The sequence below is a fragment of the Ostrea edulis genome, chromosome 7 (genome assembly GCF_947568905.1).
Source record: "Ostrea edulis chromosome 7, xbOstEdul1.1, whole genome shotgun sequence".
NCBI classification, from domain to species: domain Eukaryota; kingdom Metazoa; phylum Mollusca; class Bivalvia; order Ostreida; family Ostreidae; genus Ostrea; species Ostrea edulis.
Genome location: NC_079170.1, coordinates 23,811,958 through 23,837,184, shown reverse-complemented (window position 1 = coordinate 23,837,184; position 25,227 = coordinate 23,811,958). Strand labels below are relative to the sequence as shown.

At 34.3% G+C, this 25,227-nt stretch overlaps 2 protein-coding genes across 4 annotated transcripts in view; both read right to left on the bottom strand.

Moving 5' to 3' along the window:
* LOC130047942 (multiple epidermal growth factor-like domains protein 10) overlaps window positions 1-24,937 on the bottom strand; it is a 39,826-nt gene extending 14,889 nt beyond the window's left edge. The window contains exons 1-4 of one of the 3 annotated variants that reach the window (XM_056143746.1): window positions 24,869-24,937; window positions 24,507-24,584; window positions 17,164-17,298; window positions 16,749-16,883 (exon numbers count right to left, since the gene is read on the bottom strand). In XM_056143746.1, coding sequence (XP_055999721.1) covers window positions 16,749-16,883; window positions 17,164-17,298; window positions 24,507-24,567 — 331 coding nt within the window. In that variant the 5' untranslated portion in view covers window positions 24,568-24,584; window positions 24,869-24,937. Of the gene's footprint in view, window positions 1-16,748; window positions 16,884-17,163; window positions 17,299-24,506; window positions 24,825-24,868 lie in introns of those variants that run through there. The other 2 variants (XM_056143745.1, XM_056143747.1) reach the window with 2 other exon arrangements.
* LOC125656004 (receptor-type tyrosine-protein phosphatase C-like) overlaps window positions 1-25,227 on the bottom strand; it is a 158,491-nt gene that overhangs the window by 71,442 nt on the left and 61,822 nt on the right. The window lies entirely within an intron of this gene.

Sequence of the window (25,227 nt, the reverse complement as noted above, 5' to 3'; positions counted from 1 at the left end):
ATCTGACCGACTTGTGCCAGTAATGGGCAAAGCAAATGTCTCAAAAATCAGGGAAATGATTAAAAGTGATCGCAGATACACGATTCGTAATATTGTCAAAGTTGTTGGCATATCGCCATCGCGGGTGCATTTGATTTTGAAGCGTATTGTGAAAGTACGAAATATTTTTTGAATCCTGTGTCAGGATTTAGGCAAGTTCGTCCACTTCATGGTAATGCTCCATCACATACATCTGAGCTTGTGAAGCAACTTTTGAAATTTGAAAAAGGTTACTGTCTTGCCACACTCATCACTCTCTCCTGATTTAGCCCCATGCGATTTTTTCCTTTTTCAAAAACTTAATACCAGTTCTATGCAATGATCAAAATGATGTGGCCATGATATATGATGAAAAATTATGATACTTTGAGAAATTATTTATGATGTGTTGATACACCATAGATAACCATAATGTTGTGATGCTTGGGCCTGGTTGCCATGGAAACCAAGTGTCACTTGGTCATACTTGTATTTTCCATCTAAACTAATGCGATGTTAAATATCCCTTTTAAACACCTCAAATATAGGATATGGGCATTAATAAACATGGCCATAGAGACAGAATTAGAAATCTTATATAAAAGTGTCAGAATACTGGATTTGTTCCCTTTTTATTTAAATATATTAAGTATACATGTTATATAACACAACTTTTCATCCTAACTTTATTTATATTTGCACACAGATACCAGTGTGAAAAGATGTTAAAATGAATTTCTGAACAAGGGAACTATATATATGAAACAAGAAATAAATGGGTAAATGTAACGTTTACCTCTAATTCCCATTTTAAAAATCTAAATATAGCAAGCTCTTCGGTATTTACTTATCTCCCTTATGTCGAACTCTTTTTGAATGGAGGTAGTTCCAGTATGACGTGTAAACAATATGGCGGTAAAATTCAGTTTATTAGAAAGTAAATGTAATTTTAAGACCAAAGAAGATAATATTTCGTGTTCTCTAAATAAAAGTTCATTGGAAAATGTACCAGCCGACACAAGAACTGTTTTATTAACCGAATCAGGATTTTTACCGACTGAACTCACAAGGGCGTTTATTATTTGTGAAAATCATCATCAGAAATTATCAAATCAAAACAGAAGTCGTGCAAAATATAAACTGTGCAGTGTACCAGACATAATTTGTTCACACAAGAAAGAAAATAAAAAAAGGACAGGCTGGTACGGAGTTAAGGCGGATAGAGCAGTCACAGAACAGAAGATTATCGAAATTCAGTCTGTTACCGGGATTGTTGTCCCCATAGGAACACGTAAGTATATCGCTTTTATTCTATATAAATGCTATTTATTATCGTTAAAGTATTTTGACTTAATTGTTGCACAAGAAAATCATATTGTACACGAAGGCTTCATCAAATGATTTTACATTGGTCAACCGAATTTTTCACACTTTTCTCGGACTCAGTTGGATCGGAGAGGTTGTGTGATACAATGTCAGATATATTCAGTATTTATTCCACTTAAATTTGATATATAGGTTTCCTCAGTAAAAACAAATCGCGCTAAAAAGCACTTTCAGAAATAATAGCATCCATGTTTTTGGTTCACCAGTAGAAATGACGAAAGCTCCAGCCCGGAGCTTTGTTTACTGTAACTAATGGAAATACTTACGGGGGACAACTCTTTCAAGCTTCAAATTGGGGTACCCAATGGGGATTTTTTTAAAAATCAGAGACGTGTTTAATAGTTAAATGATAAATAGTTTCTTTGTGCTTTTTATTACAAAATTTATGGTAGGGAATAGAGTTATCAGAAAAAAAATAATAATATTATATGTGTTTTAATGAATATATTTTTATGTGAAATCTTATGAGAGTAAGTGTTGCACATGTACATCTGTATTTTTTATTTCAAAAAGTAAATATTGTCACAGTGCACAATTTAATATTGCAATTATATAAAAAGGTAAAATCATGTTTGACTTCTTTAACTAAAACTACTGGTCTATATGTATACTTTTATTTAATGTTTGTTTAATTTTTTTTAATTTAATTATTATTATTTTTTTAGACAATATTATCTCATTCATCTTATGGCCACTTTCCTTGATTTGGTTTGTGATTTGAATTGAACATATTTCTTTGCATATTTAATTTACATTCAATAGGTTTGAGTATAGTTCTGACAACTTAAGAGGTTTTATGGGTACTATTTTCAGAAGTATCAATCTAAACTATTTTTTCCCCATTATATTGTACCATTAATAATGAACATCAATTTTATTTTAAAGAGTTGGTATTATGGCACATAATTCAGTATAGAAAGAAACATATATATTTATCAACTTTAATTTCTATTTAAATGACAAAAGATTAGACATTTAATATATGGTTACTTGTTGTGTCTGTAACAAAGATGATATGTATTTCCAAAAATTACTTATTAAGAAAAATGCACTACATAGGTATTGCACTTTCTAGACACGATGTCAATATTGTGCTATATGATTTTTATTATTTTCTTTATTCCTTTTTTGTTGTTGTTCTAAGTGCATTATAATTCGCACAAATACTATGAAAATGGTATAGGGATTCATAAATACAATTTAGTCTTCTGAATCAGCTGGTATATTGACCAGAAACATAATGGGGTTGCAGATAATGTACAAGTTTACAATACACATATACTGGAAATAGCATTGTTGACTAACTTATTCTGTAAAAAGTCAGTTAATTTGTTAATTCACCAACTTTAATTACCATAAGTCTGATCTTATTTCGATAAAAAGTGCATTGACTCTTATTCGCTATTTTCTTTTAGCTATCTGTGCTAACTGCAGGAAAGCCCTCACCAAATCAACAAATACAGGTTTTGAGCCAAGTATTGTTGAGGCCAAAGCATCCAGTGAGCAGGTACATACTTTAAAACACAGTATTGAATCTGCATGCTTTTGATTATCGATGAATGCAAATTATTTTGTTGTGTATAAATTATGAATTAATTAAACCTTCAGTTAATGCTAAAAATTAAAACAATTTTAAAATACAAAGTCACTCTAGTATTCTGATGCTTGGTGTTTGCAAGGATTTTTATTCTGTCCTTTCATTAATCTGTCATCATTAAATTTCCTTGCATTATTTCTGCAACTGATGTGCAAAAACAATTGAAATTCAATGTATAGTTACAAACAGAGAATATCTAAGTCAGGTTTTAATTATTTGGGTCAAGTCGGATAACATTCTACAGATCGGATAATATTCTACAGAGTTATGTCCCATGCATGGACGTAGAAAAAATCACGAACTGTACAGTGCACTATATTTGTTATGCACACATTGTCTGTGCACTTAAATGAAAATGAGGAAGTAAAGCATGTGGGATGTCTTTCTGTCAAAAGAATTATTTACGTGTAATGAGTTTCTAGTTTGTCAATGTCATAGTTTTACCTAGCTGGTACCTTTTCAGAATGTAGCCCATGATGAAGATTTTGGTGAAGCATATAACCTTAGAAATAAGCAGCAGCAAAAGTATTATGTAAGTAAGCTTTGTTTAAACATGTTAAACCAACAGGAAGATATATTTAATACACTTAATATAAACATCTTAAATAGTGTGTCCAAGAGTTATACATTAACATCTCATTAAGATAATTCAATTAGCTTAATTACCTGCAAAAAAAAAAATGCAGGGTTCATTGTCACATAAATAGCTTTGAGACCTTTCGTATGTTATTATTTATTAAGGAATAAGCCTTAGTAATTCACATAAACACATGTTTACATTGTGACCAGGATACTATGATTTTTAATCTTGTGATCTTGAACTTTAACATGTAGAAAATCTGGCATGTCTATACATATACCAATAGTAAAAATGGGAGTTAATTTGAAGTGGTGAGGGTTAGGGTCTTGCATATGATAAACTTGTATACCATCTAATATACACATCCATGAAGTGATGAAAATGTAGCTGTCAACCGGGTTCGATCGCCGGTGGCCAGATAGCTCAGTTGGTAGAGCACCTGACTAGAGATTCAGGGGGCCCGGGTTCGCATCCCGGTCTGGTCAATTACATTTTCCCCCTTCCTGTTACAACTATTTAGCTATGAACTGTATGGTTCTTGGTCAATAAACAATACCTTGATTATACAAATTCCCTTTAACAAGGTACATCAAGTTTAATAAAGTTGATGTTATAATTAGATTATCATTTGGAAAATAATTTCAATGGGATATATTGATTATTTCTGTTTAAGATTTTAACAAAGCAGCCCATGTTCACCATGATATAACAAGTAGCTTTTATTTAATCAACCTGTAATAATTTTGTCCTTTAATTTTAGGAAAGTGATGATACACTATCTAGCCAAGAGACGGCTCATGATTTTAACACTGCAGACAGTCAAGGGACAGAAGCATCAGTTGTAAAGTACGAGAGACTGGACAATCTAAATGAATTTCTGGACACTTGTGGAGTAAGTCCTGTGAAATGCCTAAATCAAAGTTTGAAAATATCTAGTGACAGGACTCAAAGAAGGTATATTTCCAAAGCACGTGAATGTTGCATGGCTCTCCTTGATACAGTGTGCCCAGATGATGCAGAGTTCATTAAAAAAAGCCTTGTTTGTGGATGATAAAAGTGTCAGCATTGCAACTGCATCCTCCTTATTGAAATCTGTTTCTGAAGCATATATGAGAGCAGATACATCATCTCTGAGATGTCAGCTGTTGTCCATATTGACAAATGATTACAGTTTTGTAGAGGTCAATACTGTTATACCTGCTCTTACAAAGTACAAGTACTATGCAGCTAAGAAACATAAGGAAAATATTGGCATAGGTTTCCCATTACCATCCGTGAAAGCCCTTCGCTGTAAAATAGATGATGGAAAGCTAGAGCACTTTCTGGACTTCATTACGTCCAACCACATTGTCAAAGATTTGCCCTTTGGAGAGAAAACATTGCAACTTTCTAGCGGCGAACTCATTCAGACACCTAATGTGATACGCAGTCTTGCACCAGCCACAATCATCAGACAGTACAGCCAGCTATGTGAGGATGAAGGCTTCCAGTCTTTGGGTATGAAATCATTTGTATTATACATATACTCACACTAAGATTTAAGGTAGCTCACTACACTAAATCTTATACTCTGTATGACACCACCTCACAAGAAGGCGAAAAATGTTTTGTGAAATTATTTGTATCAATTGATTTGTTTGTTTATCATCGTAGCTCAGTGGTTAAAGCATTGGGCTGGTGAACCGCAGATCTCAAGCTCAAATCCCTCAGAGTGTTTTGTTCATATGTGTGGAAATTTTTTTTTTTTTGGAAATCATGTTTTTATCCAAATTTGCATATGTTTTGCCTTTCTGGCATATATACTTATTGTATATCATCATTTCTTTTATAATTGAATCAATTCGTACTGATTTGAGAAACTATTTCCGGGTGTAGTGAGCCACCTTAAGCAGGAGATATGTTAGTTTCAATATAATTTTTATGTATTTACGAAATGTTAAAATGTCTTGAGTTCATACATTGCTAAATTGTTTATAAAGAATGTTTGATGTTTTCGAATTTATTGACGTGTAAATTCTCATTCAGTTTTACATAATGTATTTTTGTTCCATCAAAACAATTGCAATAAATTATATTGGTAATGTTTTCCTTGGAATTTTACGCATAACTGAAAAGTTGATTTTGAATCTTAGCAGATATATACCTTTCTCTGTATATGAAATGACCTTTGAAATATGTATAGAACTTGAATTTATGCTGAATGGATTTTATAACAGGTACAAGTACCATGTACAGGATACTGGCTGACTGCAGTGCATCAGTAAGACACTCTATTGAAGGTCTGGATTACTACATAGCAGAGGGAGGGCAGGCATTTAGGGATCTGGAAGAAATAGTTCAAGAGCTAGACCTCACCCTTCATGAGAAGAATGATACTCTTGAGAGATTAGTAGCTGCAAAACACTACCTGAAAACAGATTATAAGGTTGGTGTCTATTGCTGACTTTCCCATAGAGTGCATATTACTATTATTGATAATCATTAAATCCTCCCCCTCCATACACGCATAGGCACTTACACACATAGATGCACTTACACACATAGATGCACGCACACACATAGATGCACACACACACACACACACACACACACACACACACACACACACACACACACACACACACACACACACACACACACACACAAAATGCATATCTGTCATCAATGCTTGTTTAAATATCTTGCTTGATTAAGTTCATACCTGGTGAAAAGTGATCCTGTGTCAAGATTTATATAGATTACAGGAGTAGAAATTTTGTTTTAACAATAATTGTTCATTTATTTCATACCCGGGTACTTGTTATAAATGATTTTTGGGGATTGGACCATAAGTAATATGATAAACCCTACTGATTTAATTTGCAGTTGCTTGTAAGAAGTTCATCATCCACTGCAGACCACTGCTGTTTATTTGCACTGAGTGAGCAGAGTGGAGCATTCTCAAAGGAGTGTGCTGATCATGATCATACTGACATTTGCGGACACTGTAGTTTCTTGAATGAGACTTTATCTCACATATCCCAGAAGACAGCAGATAAACATTGGGATAACCCTGAAGCGTTTTGTTTCAAAGTAAGTTAAAAACATGAAAAAGTATGTTAAAATGTAATTATTTCTCTTTAATGAAGTTGGAGGATGTTAATGAAGAATGTTTTTGCCACTTTCTGAATATGGTCAGGGCATATAGTAGAGGAGCGGATTTAAATAATGCAAAATTGCTATTTATCAGTGGGTGAAGGGGATTTAATTTTTTTTTCAAATGAAGGACTATATGTCCCCTGTTGAAAGGGAGATAATTACAAAAATAGGGTGGAACCATTTAAAAATGTTCTATTCATGAACCACTTGGCCAGAAAAGTTCAAATTTACATGGTAGCATTTTGACATAGTGCAGATTCAAGTTTATTAAATTCATAGCCCCTGGGGGTAGAGTGGGGCCACAATAGGGAATCAAATATATAGGAAGAAATCTTTATAAATTTTTTTCTCAAAACCACTAGTCCTGACAAGTTGAAATTTACATGGCAGCTTTCTGACATAGTGCATATTCATGTATGTAAAAATCATGACCCCCGGAGCAGGTTGGGACCATAATAGGGGATCAAAGTTTTACATTTGAATGTATATGGAATTGTTTTTTAAAATATGGGCCAAGGCGATTCGGGTGAGTGATGTCACCCATGGGCCTCTTGCTTTCATATTGCATTACAAATGTCACATTGGGCAGGGCATTCATGCCCTATGGACATATTTCTAGTTACTCTGCACTTATTTTGGATTTAAATGAATTTTGATGAAAAGTTTTTGCATTCTCTTATTTAGGTGGATAAAGCTGTTTCGGATATTTATGAATGGAAGCGTCATATTTTACGTTAAAAAAACCAAGAGAGGGCCAGACAGGATATCCTCAATTCCATCACAAAGGGAGAAGTATTCATTATTGCGGACTGGGCCATGAAATTCCTGCCAAGAAAGTACAGAGAAGGACAGACTGATTGGTTTGCAAAACGTGGAATAAATTGGCACATTGCATTCACTGTGTACAATGAGGGAGGGAGCTTAAAACATCTGACTCATGTACATATCTTCAATACCCCAGTACCCCAAGATGCTTCTACAACAGCAGCATTGCTAATTGATGTCAGCCGAAATGTTTGTTTACAACTACCTAATGTTAGAAAAGTAAGCATGTGGTCTGACAATGCTGGATGTTACAAAAGCACGTTGACGATGGCACTACTGCATCAGGAGCTTGGGGACAAAATCAAAGTATATCACTTCTGCGAAGCTCAAGATGGGAAAGGTCCATGCGACAGAAAAGCTTCACACATTAAATCAGCAATAAAACGTTATGTGAATGAAGGCAATGATGTCACAAATGCTCATCAAATGAAGCAGGTATATATTTTCCAAAAATACTTTCATAAAAAGACCAAAATGACAATATATCGCTTTTCTGACAATGTGATTCAAATGAGGTTGTTGTACACAGCTAGGACAACCTTGCACCAATGTGTGTTTATTTTAAAAACTAAAGTTACAATTTCATTTTGATACTAATTCACTTGTTGTATGTATGCTCATTATTAATTTATATAACATTGATGTGTGTTATTTATTTCTATCAAAATTTTCTTTTAGAAAATGCAATTTTGTATTTCAGGCTATTGATTCAAAGCAACATGGGGAGTACAAAGTGAAAGTTCTTTGTCCAGTAATCAATGCTGATGCTGAGAAACTACAACTCAAGAATATCCCAGCTATTTCAACATTGCATAATTTCGAATTCACCGATACAGGACTTACTGTATGGAGAGGATATGCAACTGGTCCAGGTTAAGTGTGGCAACTACACCCACACCCACCCACACACACATTCTTCCTTACAATTTATACAGTTATACATTTATATAATTAAATTTAATTAGGTTTAGAAATCATAAGCAAAATCATGTGTATACTCACAGCAGAATGCACAGCTTTTACATTCTTGCCTTCACATTATTATGCTCATGTAATAGGAGATGTGGGGGCATATCATTTTTAAGTTTCGAATACTTCTTTTTAGTGCATTAAGATTTTTTTCCAGGTTAGAGCATTGTAATTAGATTGAAGTTTTGCATTAAGATATTTTACTTGTTTATTGTATGGTAAAATACATACTTCTTTTTATCTTGTTTAGGAAAATTCATTCCATGGAACAATATAGGTGCAAACAGGATTGCTACAATGCAGTTTATTATACAGGATGACTGAACAGATGTGGCATTCACACCATTGAATTCTGAAGTGGTTTCTAATGGTACTAGTTTTCATGTTTCATAAGTTCATATTTGATAATGATATCTTTATTTTCCTAAATACCCCCAAAAGGTTGTATGTGGTATGGTCTGAATTCACTCTGTCTGTCAGTGATTATCCCAGAGGGGGGGTGGGGGTGGGGGGGCGCACCAGGGTCACTGGTAAAAATGGTTTTAGGATAATACACTGCATCTTCAACAAATGTTCATGTAAATCAATGATATTCACACATGGGTGTGTTGTGACCCAAAGAATTGCTGCTTTCAAAGTCAAGAGTGACAAGAAAATCACTGTAACCAGGATCCATTGCTGGTTTGTTTGTATGTACCTAAAAAAAGATTTGAGTCTTTGTTTACATAACACATATTTAAGGCTAAAATATTACTTTTATTCTTGCATTCAGAAGGTCAAAATTTTGGCTGTCTACATTAAATTAGTTATATTTCTAATGTTTAACATCAAAAATAAAAAAAAAATTCAAAAATTGTGAACCATGCAGTCCTTTTAAACTATTTCTATGAGTTATTTTAGCTGACCTGAGCTGAAGGCTCAGGTGAAATTTTCTGCTCAAAACTTTCCTTTGTCTGTCGTTGGTATAGTTGTTGTCGAAAACTTTTCAGATGTTTATCTTCTCCTCCAGAACCGCTTGGTCAATATAAAGGAATAATCTTTAAATACAGGTCAAGGTGACTCAGGTGAGCAATGTGGCCCATGGGCCTCTTGTTTAAAAATCATGATGACCGTGAATATGTCTTTCCTACGAGTACATCTTAAAGTCGAGACTACTGTAATAAAATTTTTCAGGAGATGAAGATGAAGGAGAAGAAAATAGTGATACAGATGAGCCAATCCCAAAGAAAAGAAAAGTACCACAGAGAGTATTCCAGTGCCCAGAAGAAGGATGTACCCGCCTCTTCAGATTTTCTTCCTCACTTGATCAACACTTGCTATTAGGAAACTGTGATTTAAGGGAAGAGAAAATCGGCCTTAAAGACAAATCTATGGTCATGTATGCCAAAAAACTTGATACAGGAAGTCTCGGGAAGTCTTATACCAAACAGCTTGAAAGTAGCAAAGTTGGAGTTCCTGCTTTAAAGTATGGCTGGGCATTAAAAGTAAAGAAGCCAAAAATACCCTTCACTGACGACCAGAAGGCATTTATGCAGGAAAAGTTTCTGATAGGAAAAACATCTGGAAGGAAAGAAGATCCTTCAAAAGTTGCAGAGGAAATGAGGTATTCCGTGAGAAACGGGACGAAAAGATTTTCAAAAGAACAATACCTCACATCACAGCAAATTGCAAGCTACTTCTCAAGAATGGTGCAGAAAGACAAAAAAATGGACCAAGATGACCTTATAGCTGCTAATGCAAACAGCAAATCATTTGTCTTGAAACAAGATGTGTTGAAAGAAATTGCAATTTAAAAGAATGAATGTGAAGTAAAACATATTACCGTATCCACTCACTTATAACGCAGCTGTATATTTTGTTCGTTCGTTTTTTTTAAATTTATTTACCAACATTCACTGCAGTGCAAAAATGTAAATCCATGCACATGTATGTTAGTATAATTTATTATAGTAGATTACGTATTTCCTCTTGCACTAACTTTCTTGTTAAAATTGAGTTCTTTCCACTCTTGTTGATAAAGCAACATTCAGGTTTTTTTTTAACTTATCAACTATGTACATATATAATGAACATCTTTTTTAAATAACTTCCTGAATTTTGGTTTCAATTGTACATATATTAATCTGGCTTATTTGGATTCACATTCTCTCCAACATGATTTTGAATTGAAATCAACTTCATCATTGATTACAAAAAATAATTCCACTTTCATGTTTGGATTCCTATATATGGGTAATTATGCGATAAACTCTGTAGTACAAGTGATACAGATGGATATTTATGTACATCTAAATGATTTCTAGAAAGATAATGAAAGGGGTGCAGTGTTTCATAGACCTTCATTATTATGTTGATGTATTTTGACATGTATATATATATATATATATATATATATATATATATATATATGTAGTTATGTGTATTTTTTTGTCCAGTTGTTTGTTTGTTCCTTTCTTTCTTGTTTGACATACGTGTATGTATCAAACCATTGACTTGTTTCATTTTAGCTGTATTCTAAAAATGTTTATACACTATAGTAGTAAGTTATTTATTAGATATTAGTTGTTGTGAATGATGATATGCTTGAAAGTTTCCATTCATTTCTAATGCAATTGATCAGCGTCTGTTGTGATAACAATTGAACACTAAAACTACTATTACAATTGTTTTCAAATTCTCAAGTAGATGTACCACCAAAACTTGACCAATTTCCAAAAATATCCTAAGGCTTCTCTACAACATCTCATCTGTAAGAAAAAAATCATTGCATATCCATGTAGAGCAGAAAGGCCTTTACCAAAATTGTAAATTTCATGATTTTTGGGAGAGAGGTTTTAACTCCAGGTGGGGCAAAACTGGGTATATAGTGTTTATGTGTAAAGCATTTCAATAACATCATCTTTGGTGTTATTGATACTCAATTCTGATTGAATAGATCTATATTTAAAAGGAGCAGGTATGCTTTACCAAAATTGTAAATTTGATGATCAAAGGACACGGTTTTGGTTCTGGGTGGGACCAAAATTATTATAGTTACCATTGTGTTTAACAACATCATATAATTTTTTTATTTCAACATGATGAAAAGTTTTGGGACATTGTTTACCATCCATATTCATTATTTCCTTATAGAAAATCTATTAATTAGTTGTGTGAAAAAGAATAACAAGTTCTTCCTGCTCATTAACATTACAGACAGAATTCATGAAGTCAGCTTAGCACTTTTCGGTACTTTCAGTACTTTGATTTTTAAATAATAACTGTTCAAAAAATATTCATTTACCCATAAAAGTTTTCAGACAATAACATATAGCATGATATCTTCTTTCTTTTATTATAACACATTTCAATATCAGTGTGGAAAGATGATAAATTTGAGCATCAAAAAGGCCATTTCAACCACTTTTTTTTTATTTTTGGCACAGTGCCAAATTACCTAAACTTTAAGAAATGATATACTGATTTTACTTTACCTTTTTGTAAAAAGTTTTTATGTTAATCGGAAGACATTGTGTTGTATTTATTATCTCTTATGACATTTTGTGATTCCAACGGCATAAATATTAATGAGACCTATTAAAAAAGTGCAAAAATAAGAATTCTTGGCTTTTTGAATTTTGATGGATAAATTAGGGAAAAGTGAAGTGCATGGTTTCCATAGCAACCAATCACTTCCTGAAACTGAGCTTGTCAAAAAGGAAGTTGGTGGTGAGTGACAACAGACAACAATTGCCATTGAATTTGGTGAGACATCATGGCCAGGTGATGCTTGTACTGTTTGATTATTTTGGAGAACTGGTATTAAAAACTTCTTATCTGGTCGTCGTTACAAGTCCTGACAAGCCCTTGGCTCAGCCACCAGTCAGTGCCTCAGAGGTCTACCTAAATCAGTGTACCATGACGTATTTCAGAAATGAATTCAGAGATTGAAATTACATAAGTTTTTCAAACCATGGAGAATACTTTGAAGGGATGTAATGTTCATTTCACTAATTGATTCGAATGCTTTTTAGATATCGTACAATCCATATTACAAATCGAACAGCCCTCGAATAGCTTTACATCTCCAGGTACAGAATACTCATTATAAGCCGTCATTAGAACGAGTTAACATACTGCTTAGGTGGCAGGGGACAGTTGTTTTGGTTCTGACACATGTGGGTAGAGGGTATACATCAAAGCTCTACAGCCCAGTAGCTAAGTACTTCGTTACTAGCTTGAAAATACGGTTGTATATTTAATTGCTGTTACCAAATTTAGAAATTCATTTCAAAATTAAGGATTATCTCCCTTATGCATAGCTCTTATCCTTGGACGAATTTGGCTCCACTTTTTCGGCACGCTGTTTTTGGCTATATTTAGCTCTAAGACTTCATAGTTATTTCGGATTTCAAATATTTCGGTTGAGCATCATTGAAGAGACATTATTTGTCGAAATGCGCATCTGGTGCATCAAAATTGGTACTGTATAAGTTTTACATTATGACAGACTAATGAAAAATCCTATTTCCCTTTTATGGCAATACTTGTTTTCATATTGGTGTAGTTAATACATTTTGACCCTAAATTACATGTAATCTATATATACCGTTGCTGGTGCACAAAACATGCTCTGAGCAGGTGCTCCTTTTTTTTTGCTTTGATTTTCTCTCATTTGGTCTAATCCGCACCAAGCCCATACCATGACAGTACCAAGCGTGGGGATTTAGACACTGTGCACATTCAAGAACCTTGTCCGCTCTTCTTAAAAACCAACCTTTCATATGGGTTCATCTACCTTCCTCTCAGCTACAGACCTTTTGACGAATCATGCATGTTTGCACCAGAATTTCTACAGCAACCACATGTCTTAGTATTGTATTCGCACCCATTTATATGCTATCATTGGGTCAAATGCTGTCTGACGTGTTTCATAAAGATTGTTAAGCCGTTCTTGGCAAACTGATTTTGACTGCGGATAATTCCGTTTACCTGATCAGGATATATGGCTCATGGCGGGTGTGACCACTCGACAGGGGATGCTTACTCCTCCGAGGCACCTGATCCCTCCTCTGGTGTGTCCAGGGGTCCATGTTTGTTCAACTATATATTTTGTATTGCTTGTAGGAGTTATGAGATTAATCACTGTTCGTTATTTTCACCTTTCGTGTTAGGAATCATGGTGACACCTGCATGTTGTATATCAACATTTTTATTAAGCACTCAGCTATATTTACCATGTATCCTAAAATTATTCTATACATTTTTACACATGTAATATCACTTCAAATATGGGGTATTTCCATTTTAAAAACGTTGACCGGGCCTATAGTGCGAAACTGTCCCCTGCTACCTTTAAAAATCCTTACATCTATTTTCATTGACATCAACTCCCATTATTTAAAAATCTGACTTATTCTGAGTGAAATTATACCAATCCATTATGTCGACTGCTCTAAATGTGTACGCAATAAAATTGTTTAAAAAACCCAACATTTCTGTGTATTATGTCATTTTAGAGTGATGAGAGTGTTCGAGTAAGATCCCTGTGCCTAATAAATAATACTACAAGTAAATTGTATCCATGGTAGAAGTAACCTTATATATATTGCTACATGCTGAACATGTTTAGAAAAAGAAAGATTAGAGAGAAAGATGAAAGGACAAAACCACTCTTAAAATCAAGAAAATTTCCCACTTTACTGTCTACTTCTGTAAGTACTGTATATGTATAGACCTGAAATATACTCTAATTAAGTAAACAATCCCCCAACAAGATTTTGAATCCCTGTTATCTTCTGATACCGATTGTTAAGCCGTTCTTGGCACACTGATTTTGACTGCGGATAACTCCGTTTACCTGATCAGGATATAGGGCTCACGGTGGGTGTGACCGGTCAACAGGGATGCTTACTCCTCCTAGGTACCTGATCCCACCTCTGGTGTGTCCAGGGGTCCGTGATTGCCCAACTATCTATGTTGTATTGCTTATAGGAGTTATGAGATTGATCACTATTCGTTATCTTCACCTTGCATTCTATTCCATGCCCCCCCCCCCCCCCCCCCTAATAGTGAAAACAGAAGATCCATACAATACAGCCAAATGTCAAAGTGGCTTGTTTACCAATACCTACCCATAAATTAGAAAATGGTGTTAACTGTGTTTTTGTGTAAAAGATGTCTCTAAAATGACTCATTTCTCTATCTGTAAGTATTTTTTCATAAACATGTACCATGGTGCTGAAAAGAAGAGTGATCTACTGTATCTGAGACCTGTAAATGAGCACAATTTGTTAATTACATGAAATTTTAGAACATGTAAAACTACATGTAATCTATGCATAGAAAAAACAAAGCACACAAAGTACCCCAAATAACATTATTTTAACCACTAAGCTGATTTACATGTACTTACTTGTCACTATGATACTTAACCAGGTTTTGGTTTTCCATAGTACAAAAGCATAATTTATCCCCTATGACGCTGTTGTCTGCCACTGTGACACTGATGTGATACGTGTATTGAAATAAAGGGTTGTATTGCATATTTAATACATTTATTTTGATGATATTAATGAAATTGATTGGATTCCACAGCTTTCAATAATGACATTCTCTTAAAGGTAGCAGGGGGCAGTTTTTTGTTTTGTTCTGAAACATGTGGGTAGGGGTATACATCAAAGTCAGATTATGATATACTAATGAAAAATCATCTGTCCCTTTTATGTCAATACTTGTATTTCATATTGGTGTAGTTAATAAATTATTACACTAACTTACACGTAATCTATATATACTGGTGCGGGTGCAGAAAACGCGCTCTGAGCAGATGCCCCCTTTCTGCTCTTTGCTTTCATAATGTAAAACGTCTGAAGGTTCTTCAAGAAATGGAAGCGCTTACATTTTACAACGTGTTGTCAGATTTTATTTAATTTCTAAATATGATATTGAATACTACATATTGAGCCAATTTTCCAACACTCTATAACCCCAAAGTGTTTAGAGAAATTATTTAAAACTAGAATGACACAAACAACAAAAATAGTCAAATTGTATCCGGATAAAAGTAGGCAATCAAATATCAGTAAAACATTCTACACTAAACTAGTGATATTCACTCTCTACAATAAACTGCATAGTTATTTTTTTTTCAATCCAGATTTTTTTCTCTGGTTTTTTTTTTTTTTTTTTTTTTGTTTACTTAGGACAGCATATGGTTGAAACTTCTGAGGAAGCATTAAGTATCCAAGATTTGTACAATAGGATTTTTATCATGGACGTTAAGAAGGTTTAATACAAAACGTGTCACTGTATTGGTGTTCCTAACAAAGGCAATGCCAATCCTGTCAGCTACAAATAGAACGACAATCGTTATTGACCTTCAAGACAAAACGTTTCCTAACAAAGGAAGAAAACCATTTACTACTGACTACATAAACCAAACAAGAGTACCAATGATTAGCCCAGGATAAAATGTAGAGCTTTAGCGTCTTACATTAATAATAGAAAAGAAATCCTGACACAGCCAGAGAAAAGGTTCAGGAGAACTTATATAAGGAAGGTAGACCCGTTTGCGTTGCAATTCCTTCAAAACCCGGGGTGACAATCATCAAATAGACGGAACAGGGTCGACAGTAGTTGGTGTGGACAGGGAGACAAACATGACAAATGCTCTGACACAACTTCCAGACGAACGTTTTCACAAAAACCTTGAATGTGACCCAACTGAAAACTTATCTGCAGAAATCACCAAAGCACTATATAGAAGATGTACGACAACAATGAGAAATGTTGTAAGGTATTGAAGGCATTTTCTCCAAGTAACTATCAATATGGATTATTTTATATGCTGTCCAAAACATACAAAGAGGGCATGTCAGGTCGCACTATGGTAAATATTATTCGCCACTCCTGGAAGAAAATCTCAGAATTCATTGATTTACAAACATATGTACGCCCATACGTAGAAGACTTACCATGAAGGCACCACGGAATGAAGTATCTGATATGAATCAAATAAACTTTGTATAATAACCAGATGGTTGATCATTTCATTTTTATATTGAATATTAATGCATATGTATTACAATAGCGCTGCATTATCTCATATTATTTTAGACATTTATGGACGATGAAGATGGGGCGATTTTTATAACCAAATTACCCTCCAATATTTTAATTAATCATTCGTTTTTATTTTCAGGTTAATTTCTACCCATCTGTCCTTGATCATGAATTGATTCAATGAATTCGTACCAATGGTGCAGTTTTCTGTGTACCAGCCGTCCTCACAACCTTTGTCACATTTCCCAGTCACGCGATTACAGCCGCCTTTACAGTGACCTTTACACACCTGTCCACAGTTTTTACCAAACGTACCCAAGGAACATGCTGAAATAGCCATTTGAATATAAAAGTTATGAAATTCAGTTTCAAGATGCAACCATACAGAGATTTATTACCGTAATTGAATATAGCAAAATTATAGCATTTGATGCACACTATAAATAATTCATATTTTGCATACCATAGGAGATGGAACAGTATATAAAATGCATCATAATGATTTATCAACATTACTGAAGCAATTAAGATTACAATAGCACAGAGATTAGAAATGGAAAACCCTTTATATGAGTTGTATAGTGTATAGTGCGTACACCATACGTACACTGGTCGCAGTAATGCCCTGTCCATCCGTCCGTACAGTTGGAACACGTTCCTTGTGTGACGTCACACACGTTTCCCCAGCAGTTAGGTGGACATTTCCACTTACAATCATCGCCATACCATCCCCTACTGCAGGCTTCAGAAAAAAAGAAGATAGGTCAATTCACACAAATGTACTCCTACTTTTTAAAAAATGTTTTACAACAACATGTCTGTAGTACATGTTATGGTGGAATGTAAGAGTTGTCCATCTTTGTACACATATTTTCTATTGGAGTTATTTGGAAGTTATTATGCACGTTGCTCCAACATAACAATTCATTTTATTTTCCATTTCTATGTATCAAACTAAAGGTGAATTCTGGATAACTCCTCCTTTTTTTCTGGAAAATTAATGCTACAGTACCAACCAGACCCAACCTGACACCCAAGCAGTCCCAGAAAGCAGTCCCGAAGACTGCTCTCTCAAAAAGTGGGACTGCTCTGAGACTGCTCTAGAAAGCAGTCCCAGCAGTCCTCGATACTGCTTTATGAGACTGCTTTGTTCAGCCAAGCGTGAATGAATCACATGATGTTATGATTGACAAGAACGGGGCGTTCACATGCCCACCGTGTATTCAGAATATACACAAATCACTTCAGTAGTTTTGTTTTTTTTTTCGTTTTTTTTTTTCACCGCTTACTGACGCACTTTCACTTGAGAACCTGGGAAAATATGAATGGATGGAAATAGAATAACAAAAATATCTCCCTCCATTCAGCGGCGTATAATTATATAAAATCATGAATATTAAACATACAGAGGCGTTTTCACGAGAAAAAAAAACCTAACAAAGAAAAAAAATGCACCTACGTTGTAAACACATAAATACTTTGGTAAAAGCACAGTGTTCTAGATATGGGAAATGGTGGATTGATAACTCCACAAGTACATTGTACCTTTATACTTTTTTCTACTTTGTAACTAAGTCATAGTGTCTTAACCAGAACACTTTCATGACTGATTACTGTAAATGTGCATGCACATGTATACACGAGTTTTTTTCCCTATCATTTTTCTTTTCTTTTAGTTTTTTAAAGAAGCAGATTTTACATGAATGTGAACAATTTACTCCTTGTTCTTTTTCCACTAAATCATGATTTAACGTAACAATTCAAAAGTATGCGTACTTCAGTGATATTTTCATGTAAAAATGAACAAAAATATTTATTTGTCAGCGCCCACTTTGGTCTTTGTGACATCTTCGGTGCTAGATTTTCTAACCCAGAATGAACAATCACTCTTTTCAGATTCAATTAGAATTTGCTTTATCAATTTTAATTGGTCAATTACATTTGAGAAATGGAATTCATGGGACCATTTATTAGATAGACGAGTTTATAGATGATTTTTGAGGGGAGATGGGGTATAAAGTCGGCAGCTTCGATCTGAAGGGGGAAGCTACTCATGTATACTGTGTCCATGAATGCCGTCGTGTGTTTACTGGTGTCAAAACAGGGCTATCATGAGTAGCGAAAGAGCAATTACTGTTAAATGTTGTCATCGGTAACGCTTTGTTTATTTTATTTATTTAGGAATAGGCACATATTATACAATATAAATACAAGACAATATCACAGAGGAACACATACTTAAAACAAAAGTTGTTGTTAAATACATAAGATAAAAAGGTAAATTTTAACAGCTATTTGACTTTAAGAGGACAGTGAGTAAATTAATGTTTATGAAAATTATTGCCTATAGGAGTTATGAGATCGACCACTGTTCATTATCTTCACCTTGCATGCCTATGCCAAGAATAACCCATGAAAGCCATATAGCTTATTTCCAATGGGGTCCTTCTAATCTTATAATATGACATACACAATATATTATCATTATTAGCATAATAAAACAATACAAACAAAAATATATTGAAAGACATTGATTTGAAACACATAAGAATACTTTAGATATCTTACATTTCAACGGTGCTTAGTATTGAAAATTGTTGGAATAAATAACAACTGTGATAAATATGTATGAACAAGACAATGTGGATCAATAATACAAGAAGTCACTATCTGCCATTTTCTTCATTTCATTGAGTAAATGTTTTTTAACTGCAGATTTGAATGAAAATCTATTGTTTATACATTTTATTTGATCAGGGAGAGAGTTCCAGTCTTTGACGCCGTTAAAATAAAAAGTTTCTGATTCCATTTTCTCAACCCTTGGTAAAAAGAAATTAAGCTTACTTGATCTAGTTGATCTGGGTGAACAATTGCTTCTAAAATTATTTTTAAAATAATCTGGGCATTTTTCATGAAAAATATTAAAGACGTGATTCAGTCGAAGCTGTTTTACTCTATTGCTAATGTTCAAATACTCCAGCTTTTCAAATATTTCAGCGTTGATACTATTTCTAGGGGATAAATCTAAGATAAATCTAATAACTTTGTTTTGAATAATCTTCGTACCACGATGTACATGCATAGTCAATATGACACTGAATTAAAGCATTACAAAGAGATTTCCTGGACAGTAGAGATAGACATGATTTATGTCTGTATAAGAATTTCAGGCGTTGATTTGCTTTTTTAATAATACCGTCAACGATTTGTTCTCCACACAATACATTATCCAATATAACTCTAAGTATTTTACACATGATTTACAATCTATTTTAATACCCTTACAATCTATGAAAAAAAGAACTAATATCGATGGATTTAAGCTTGCGTTGTGGTTCAAACAAAATTTTTTCAGTTTTCCCAGATGAAGTGAGAGTTTGTTGTCTACCAACCAGTCATGGTATTTTACTAACATTAATAATAATTTCTTAGCTATAATGTTTGTATTAAAATGAGAGAATAGAATGGCTGTGTCATCTGCATATAATAAAACCTTACAATCAGGATCAATACTTGCACTAAGATCATTCACATATACTAGAAATAAAAAAAGGCCAAATAAACTGCCTTGAGACACCTCGCATTTAACATTACATTTGAACACGTCTATTCGGGAACGTGCACTTTACAAACACTGTACCTTCGATTTCAGATTAAAACAACATGTACGAATACACTTTCATTGGAATCTTCATAATTATTTAAATCTGTCTAAATGTTGTAGTGAAATTAAACAATTTTACAATGCTGGCAATAAGTAACCCAAATCTAACCTATCATTTACAAATTAAAAATACGTGTATACGTAAGTGGAAAGCCGTTTTCGCTAGTTTAGTATAGACGATAAGTGAATAAATCATTTAGGCGACTTTAAAGACCAAAAAAAACAAAAAAAAAAACCACCGTACGGTTTCTCCACGGATCAGTGAATCTGGGCGGAGCTTATCCATGCTCAATGTTATTTACCTGGAATTTACCTGGCCAAGAGATCAGTTGTTGTGAAGGCCCGTACTGAGGGGGTTGCGGGGGTACAAACGCACCCCCTGTGAAAACCATTAAGCACTATTAAAGTCGGCTGTGTAAATCATCAAGCACTATTACAGTCAAATATTTTCTGAACTCCCTAGCTTTTACTTTCACAGTAAGGAATATCACGAAATAAATTCAATACATATTGCCTATGCGTAAAGAAATACGGTTAACATCGTATCCGGTTTCGGTTTCTTTTTTAAACGAATTGAGTCTTGATCAGTGGTATGTTTTGCAGACATTTTGGGTCGGACAAATGCATCGTTTCAAAGATCGATTTGACTTAGCTGAGTTTTAGTGTGACTGCAGTTGCAGTACACAGGTCATATCAATAATGCTTTAAAGTATATCTTCAGAAGTACGAGTCGGACTCATCACAATTAAACTGCATACAAAATTTAAAAAGAGTAATGCTTTTAGGAAACGTACAAATGTATTGTGTTGTCTGTCATTGCGCTAAAACTGAACTTATTATCAATCAGTGAACATCTGATAAATCTAAAAATACCTTGTATGATGCGGGATGCAGCTCATCACAGTTTAGCTGGACATACGTACATATGAAAATCAATAAAACTTTACGACCCAGGGATCAAATGTTGGGACATAGAAATTAAAAAAAAACTTTCAACCTACCAACTCTTTTTTTTTTGCATATGACCATGGTAACTGGACACGCAATTTTTTTTTTTGCCTTAAGAACTTCTAGCAGTGCCCTTTATAAATGCTGTCTGTAATTTATGACTAAAATCTTCTTTTATTTTTAAAGATGTATTTGTGCAATAATGGATGTGATGGAGGACTTATTATCTCTGAAATCAGCTATTGAGTCCGACAACAGAACTAAGGTCAAAATTCTTTATGAGCTTTACAAAAATGAATTGCCATTATTTTCGCACACAATCTCAACCGAGGAGTTGGATAGACTTAATGTCATTGTGGATACCATGTCATCAGCTTTGATCCCCTTTGACATTCCCCTATCATTACATGAGGTTTCAGTTATAAAAACACTTGGCAATGGAAACTGCTTATTTAATTCTGTATCATTTTTACTAAGTAATTCATACAGATTGTCTCCTGTCTTGCGTCTTCTGACTGCCGCTGTGCTTTTTTTAAATGGTGACCAATATTCTAACCATCCAAAGTTGCAGTTAGCTTATTACCTATGAAAGGAAAAACATTTTTGCCATATTATTGCGGGAGGAAGCAGGCAATAGTAGTGATCACATTCAGGCCATACAGCAAGAAGCTGCATTAACATGTAACAACAGAAAATGATCAGGAATAGTAGACATTCTGGGTCTCTCATCAGTTATAAAGAAAAGAATTTGGTCCGTCTATCCAAATTGTAACTATAACATTCGTCCTGTAATTAGTGGTGTTATTGAACCTTTATCGTGTAACATACCATCTACTGACTTGGAGAATATTATTTTTGTTATGTGGTCGAGGGATGGAGACTTCGACAGCACCCCTGGGCAACCATTTGAACCTAACCATTCTGCGCCTATTGTACACAAACCTGCTTGCCCAGATGAACTTCACCAAAGTTACGAAGAACCACCAATCAAGAAGATGAGAATAATTAATAAATAACTTTCATTAGACAAGAACACATTATTGACCAGAATTTCCTTACATATGACCAATTTTAGTATGTTTCCCCTTTCACATTTATGAGTATTAAATAAGTAAATAAAAGGCAAAAATTGCATCCAGGATAGAGCATTTTTACCCTTATTTTTCTCTATTTCGCTTCTGCTTCCGGGGGGCTTCGTCCCCCAGGACCCCCCCCCCCCGGGCTTCGCCCTGAACCCGCTTGGGGGCCGCTTAAGGCCCCCAAACCGCTCGTCGTATATTTATACACCCCCCCCCCCATTGAAAAAGTCTGGGTACGGGCCTGTTGTGTATATTTTTATGATATACACAGGGAACTTATCAGGTTATCACAAATTATACTTAGTGTCTTGATTTGTGCAAAAAAAAAATAATTAAAATTTCTACCTACATGTACATGAATACCGCATTTTCATTTTCCGTAAACCTTCAAACTTGGTCATATTTATGTATATTCATGTATTGCAGATAACAGGTTTAGCCCATTTCTAAACCTGTGCTTTTTAAAACTTCTAATCAAACTGTTATATATCGTATATAAATAATTTCCTAAATATAACATTACCCGGCATTTCCGGGCACTTCCTGGTGTCCTGGGAGTTCGCGGTGTCGTGGGTGTAGTAGGTAAAATAACCTTTTTTCGAGAGAATGAATAAATCGAAGTAGATCTGTGTACATGTACAACCAAATGAAGAATGATCAAGATACCCCTCAATATGGGCCGTCTGTAGGGTTTATGTGACTGTAGTGTTTGTGTAATGGCGATATCCCAAACAGAAGCTGACGCGAAGTATATTACCCCTCCTTCTCTCTTTAGAGTTTCTGTGGACGTAGTGTTTGTGTAAAATTAAAATGATGTTGCCCCCACTGACATGTAATGAAAATTACCGCCATAAAAATGCAACACGATAAGGAACTACTCAAAAATTACGATCAGAAAACAAAAATATGGCTACACTATTATCATCGACAAGGTATAACCGCCTACCGGACAAGCATAATCGAAAGTACCTCGACATTCTGCGGTACCATGTATTCAGAAGCACAGTTTCTTTTGTCTGGATCCATGCCTAATAAATCTCAACAGCTTTACTTACAAGGCCCAAAGTGCCTCAGGATTTCCTCTCGTCCTCAGATCCAAAGAAACCACGTAAATAAAATCCAAATGTACAAACACTTCTACTTTTCATTCTAAACTGTTGAACATTCTAATAACGTTGCATTAAAATATCACTTTCATTGATCATTATTACATGCAAGGTGAAGATAACGAACAGTGATCGATCTCATAACTCCTACAAGCAATACAAAATAGATAGTTGGGCAAACACGGACCCCTGGACACACCAGAGGTGGGATCAGGTGCCTAGGAGGAGTAAACATCCCCTGTTACATATGTTTATTTAAAAAAGACGACGACATCAAACTTTCATCAGAAAGTCGGGCCTACGTCAAAAAATTAATACTCGGTCAATAATTGTTATATACTTTCTTGGAATAGCAAAACCATTATTAATTATAAACTATATTCCTTCTAATACAATTTTCACCCATGGTTTCTTTTATTAAAATGCCCTTTTGTACTGTATATGAATGGATTATAAGCACAATATTTTTTCCTGCGTAAGGAAGATTGATAAATACGACGTCTGAGCCAGGGAATCAAAACAAATTCAATCAGCTGTTTCCACCATACTGGGGATCATTTCAAAATTAAGCAAAAAGAAGAAGTATGAGATAAATAGAAAATCTATAGTTGTGTATTTTGATATTTGGTTTATCCAACTCGTTGATATGGTGTATTTTTTCGCTAGGCAAGCCTCGAGAATAAATACACCATATCAACTCGTTGGATAAAACAAATATCAAAACGCTCGATATAGATATCCTCTATTTATCAAACATAGTGGTCGTTTGGATTAATTAAGATGTCTATATATCATTACCTTGTTTTTCTGTAAGCAATCAACATGTGCTAAATAATGTTTATATTTTAATGACTGTTTTGCTATGCATGCCAAAATAGATTGTTATATATGCATGCATATGGGAGAGAGCGTTCTAAGTTTTAAAAAAAAAGAAAATGTGCCCAATCCCTTTGCAAATTCAGTTACAATAAAATATGTTCAAACCAAACCAATTTCAAATTGATCAATCAAAGACTAGAATACAATAACAATTAATCATTTTGATTTATACCGTACATGTATTTTGTGTTCAGCATGTATTTTACAGTCAATGCAAAATCATTCAAGAAATACAACGTACAATCGTTAACGATGATAGAATAATCATACTCACCACAAGTGCACTTCACACAAAGCAACAAAGCAAAAACGAAGTTGTAAATTGCCAAATCCATGATTTCCGTATCACTGACTGAAAAATTGTTGACAATGGTTGTAGATTACTACATTTAACTATTTTTGTAACATTTACGTTCATTAACAACCATAGAAATTTTCGATGCAAAACTCGATATTGTCTTTCCCTGAAGATCCACTTGGCACTAACTTATAAATAAACGTTACGCTGTTAAAATACCCGGCTTTTTTATTATTATGATTGCTCAATATGCCGAATCTATCAATCTGTAAAGACCCATTAATATCTGAAACCGAAACCGAAACAATTGAATAAATGGGATTGGCCTGAATACTTACGTATGCATTATTTTCTATCACGTAGTAAAATACCCGTTTACTGTGGTATTCGTATGGGGTTCAGATGATTATCAGATGTATATTGCCCTGCGAAGATCAGCCAAAAAGCATGTTGTCACATGATATCGTCTTCAAAAACCAGGGCTCTACAATATAGCAAGCAAATGTTGTTTTGTGACACGTTTTGAAAGAATGCAGCACAGAACGTCACAGGACAAAAAGTCACGGACAAAATGACCATGGACAAAAAGTCACAATAAGAAATTTTATGAAAGTAGGACAAAATATCACGGGACAAAAAGTCACAGTTTTATAAGAAAATAAGATAAAAAGTCACAATTAGAACTTTTATGAAAGTA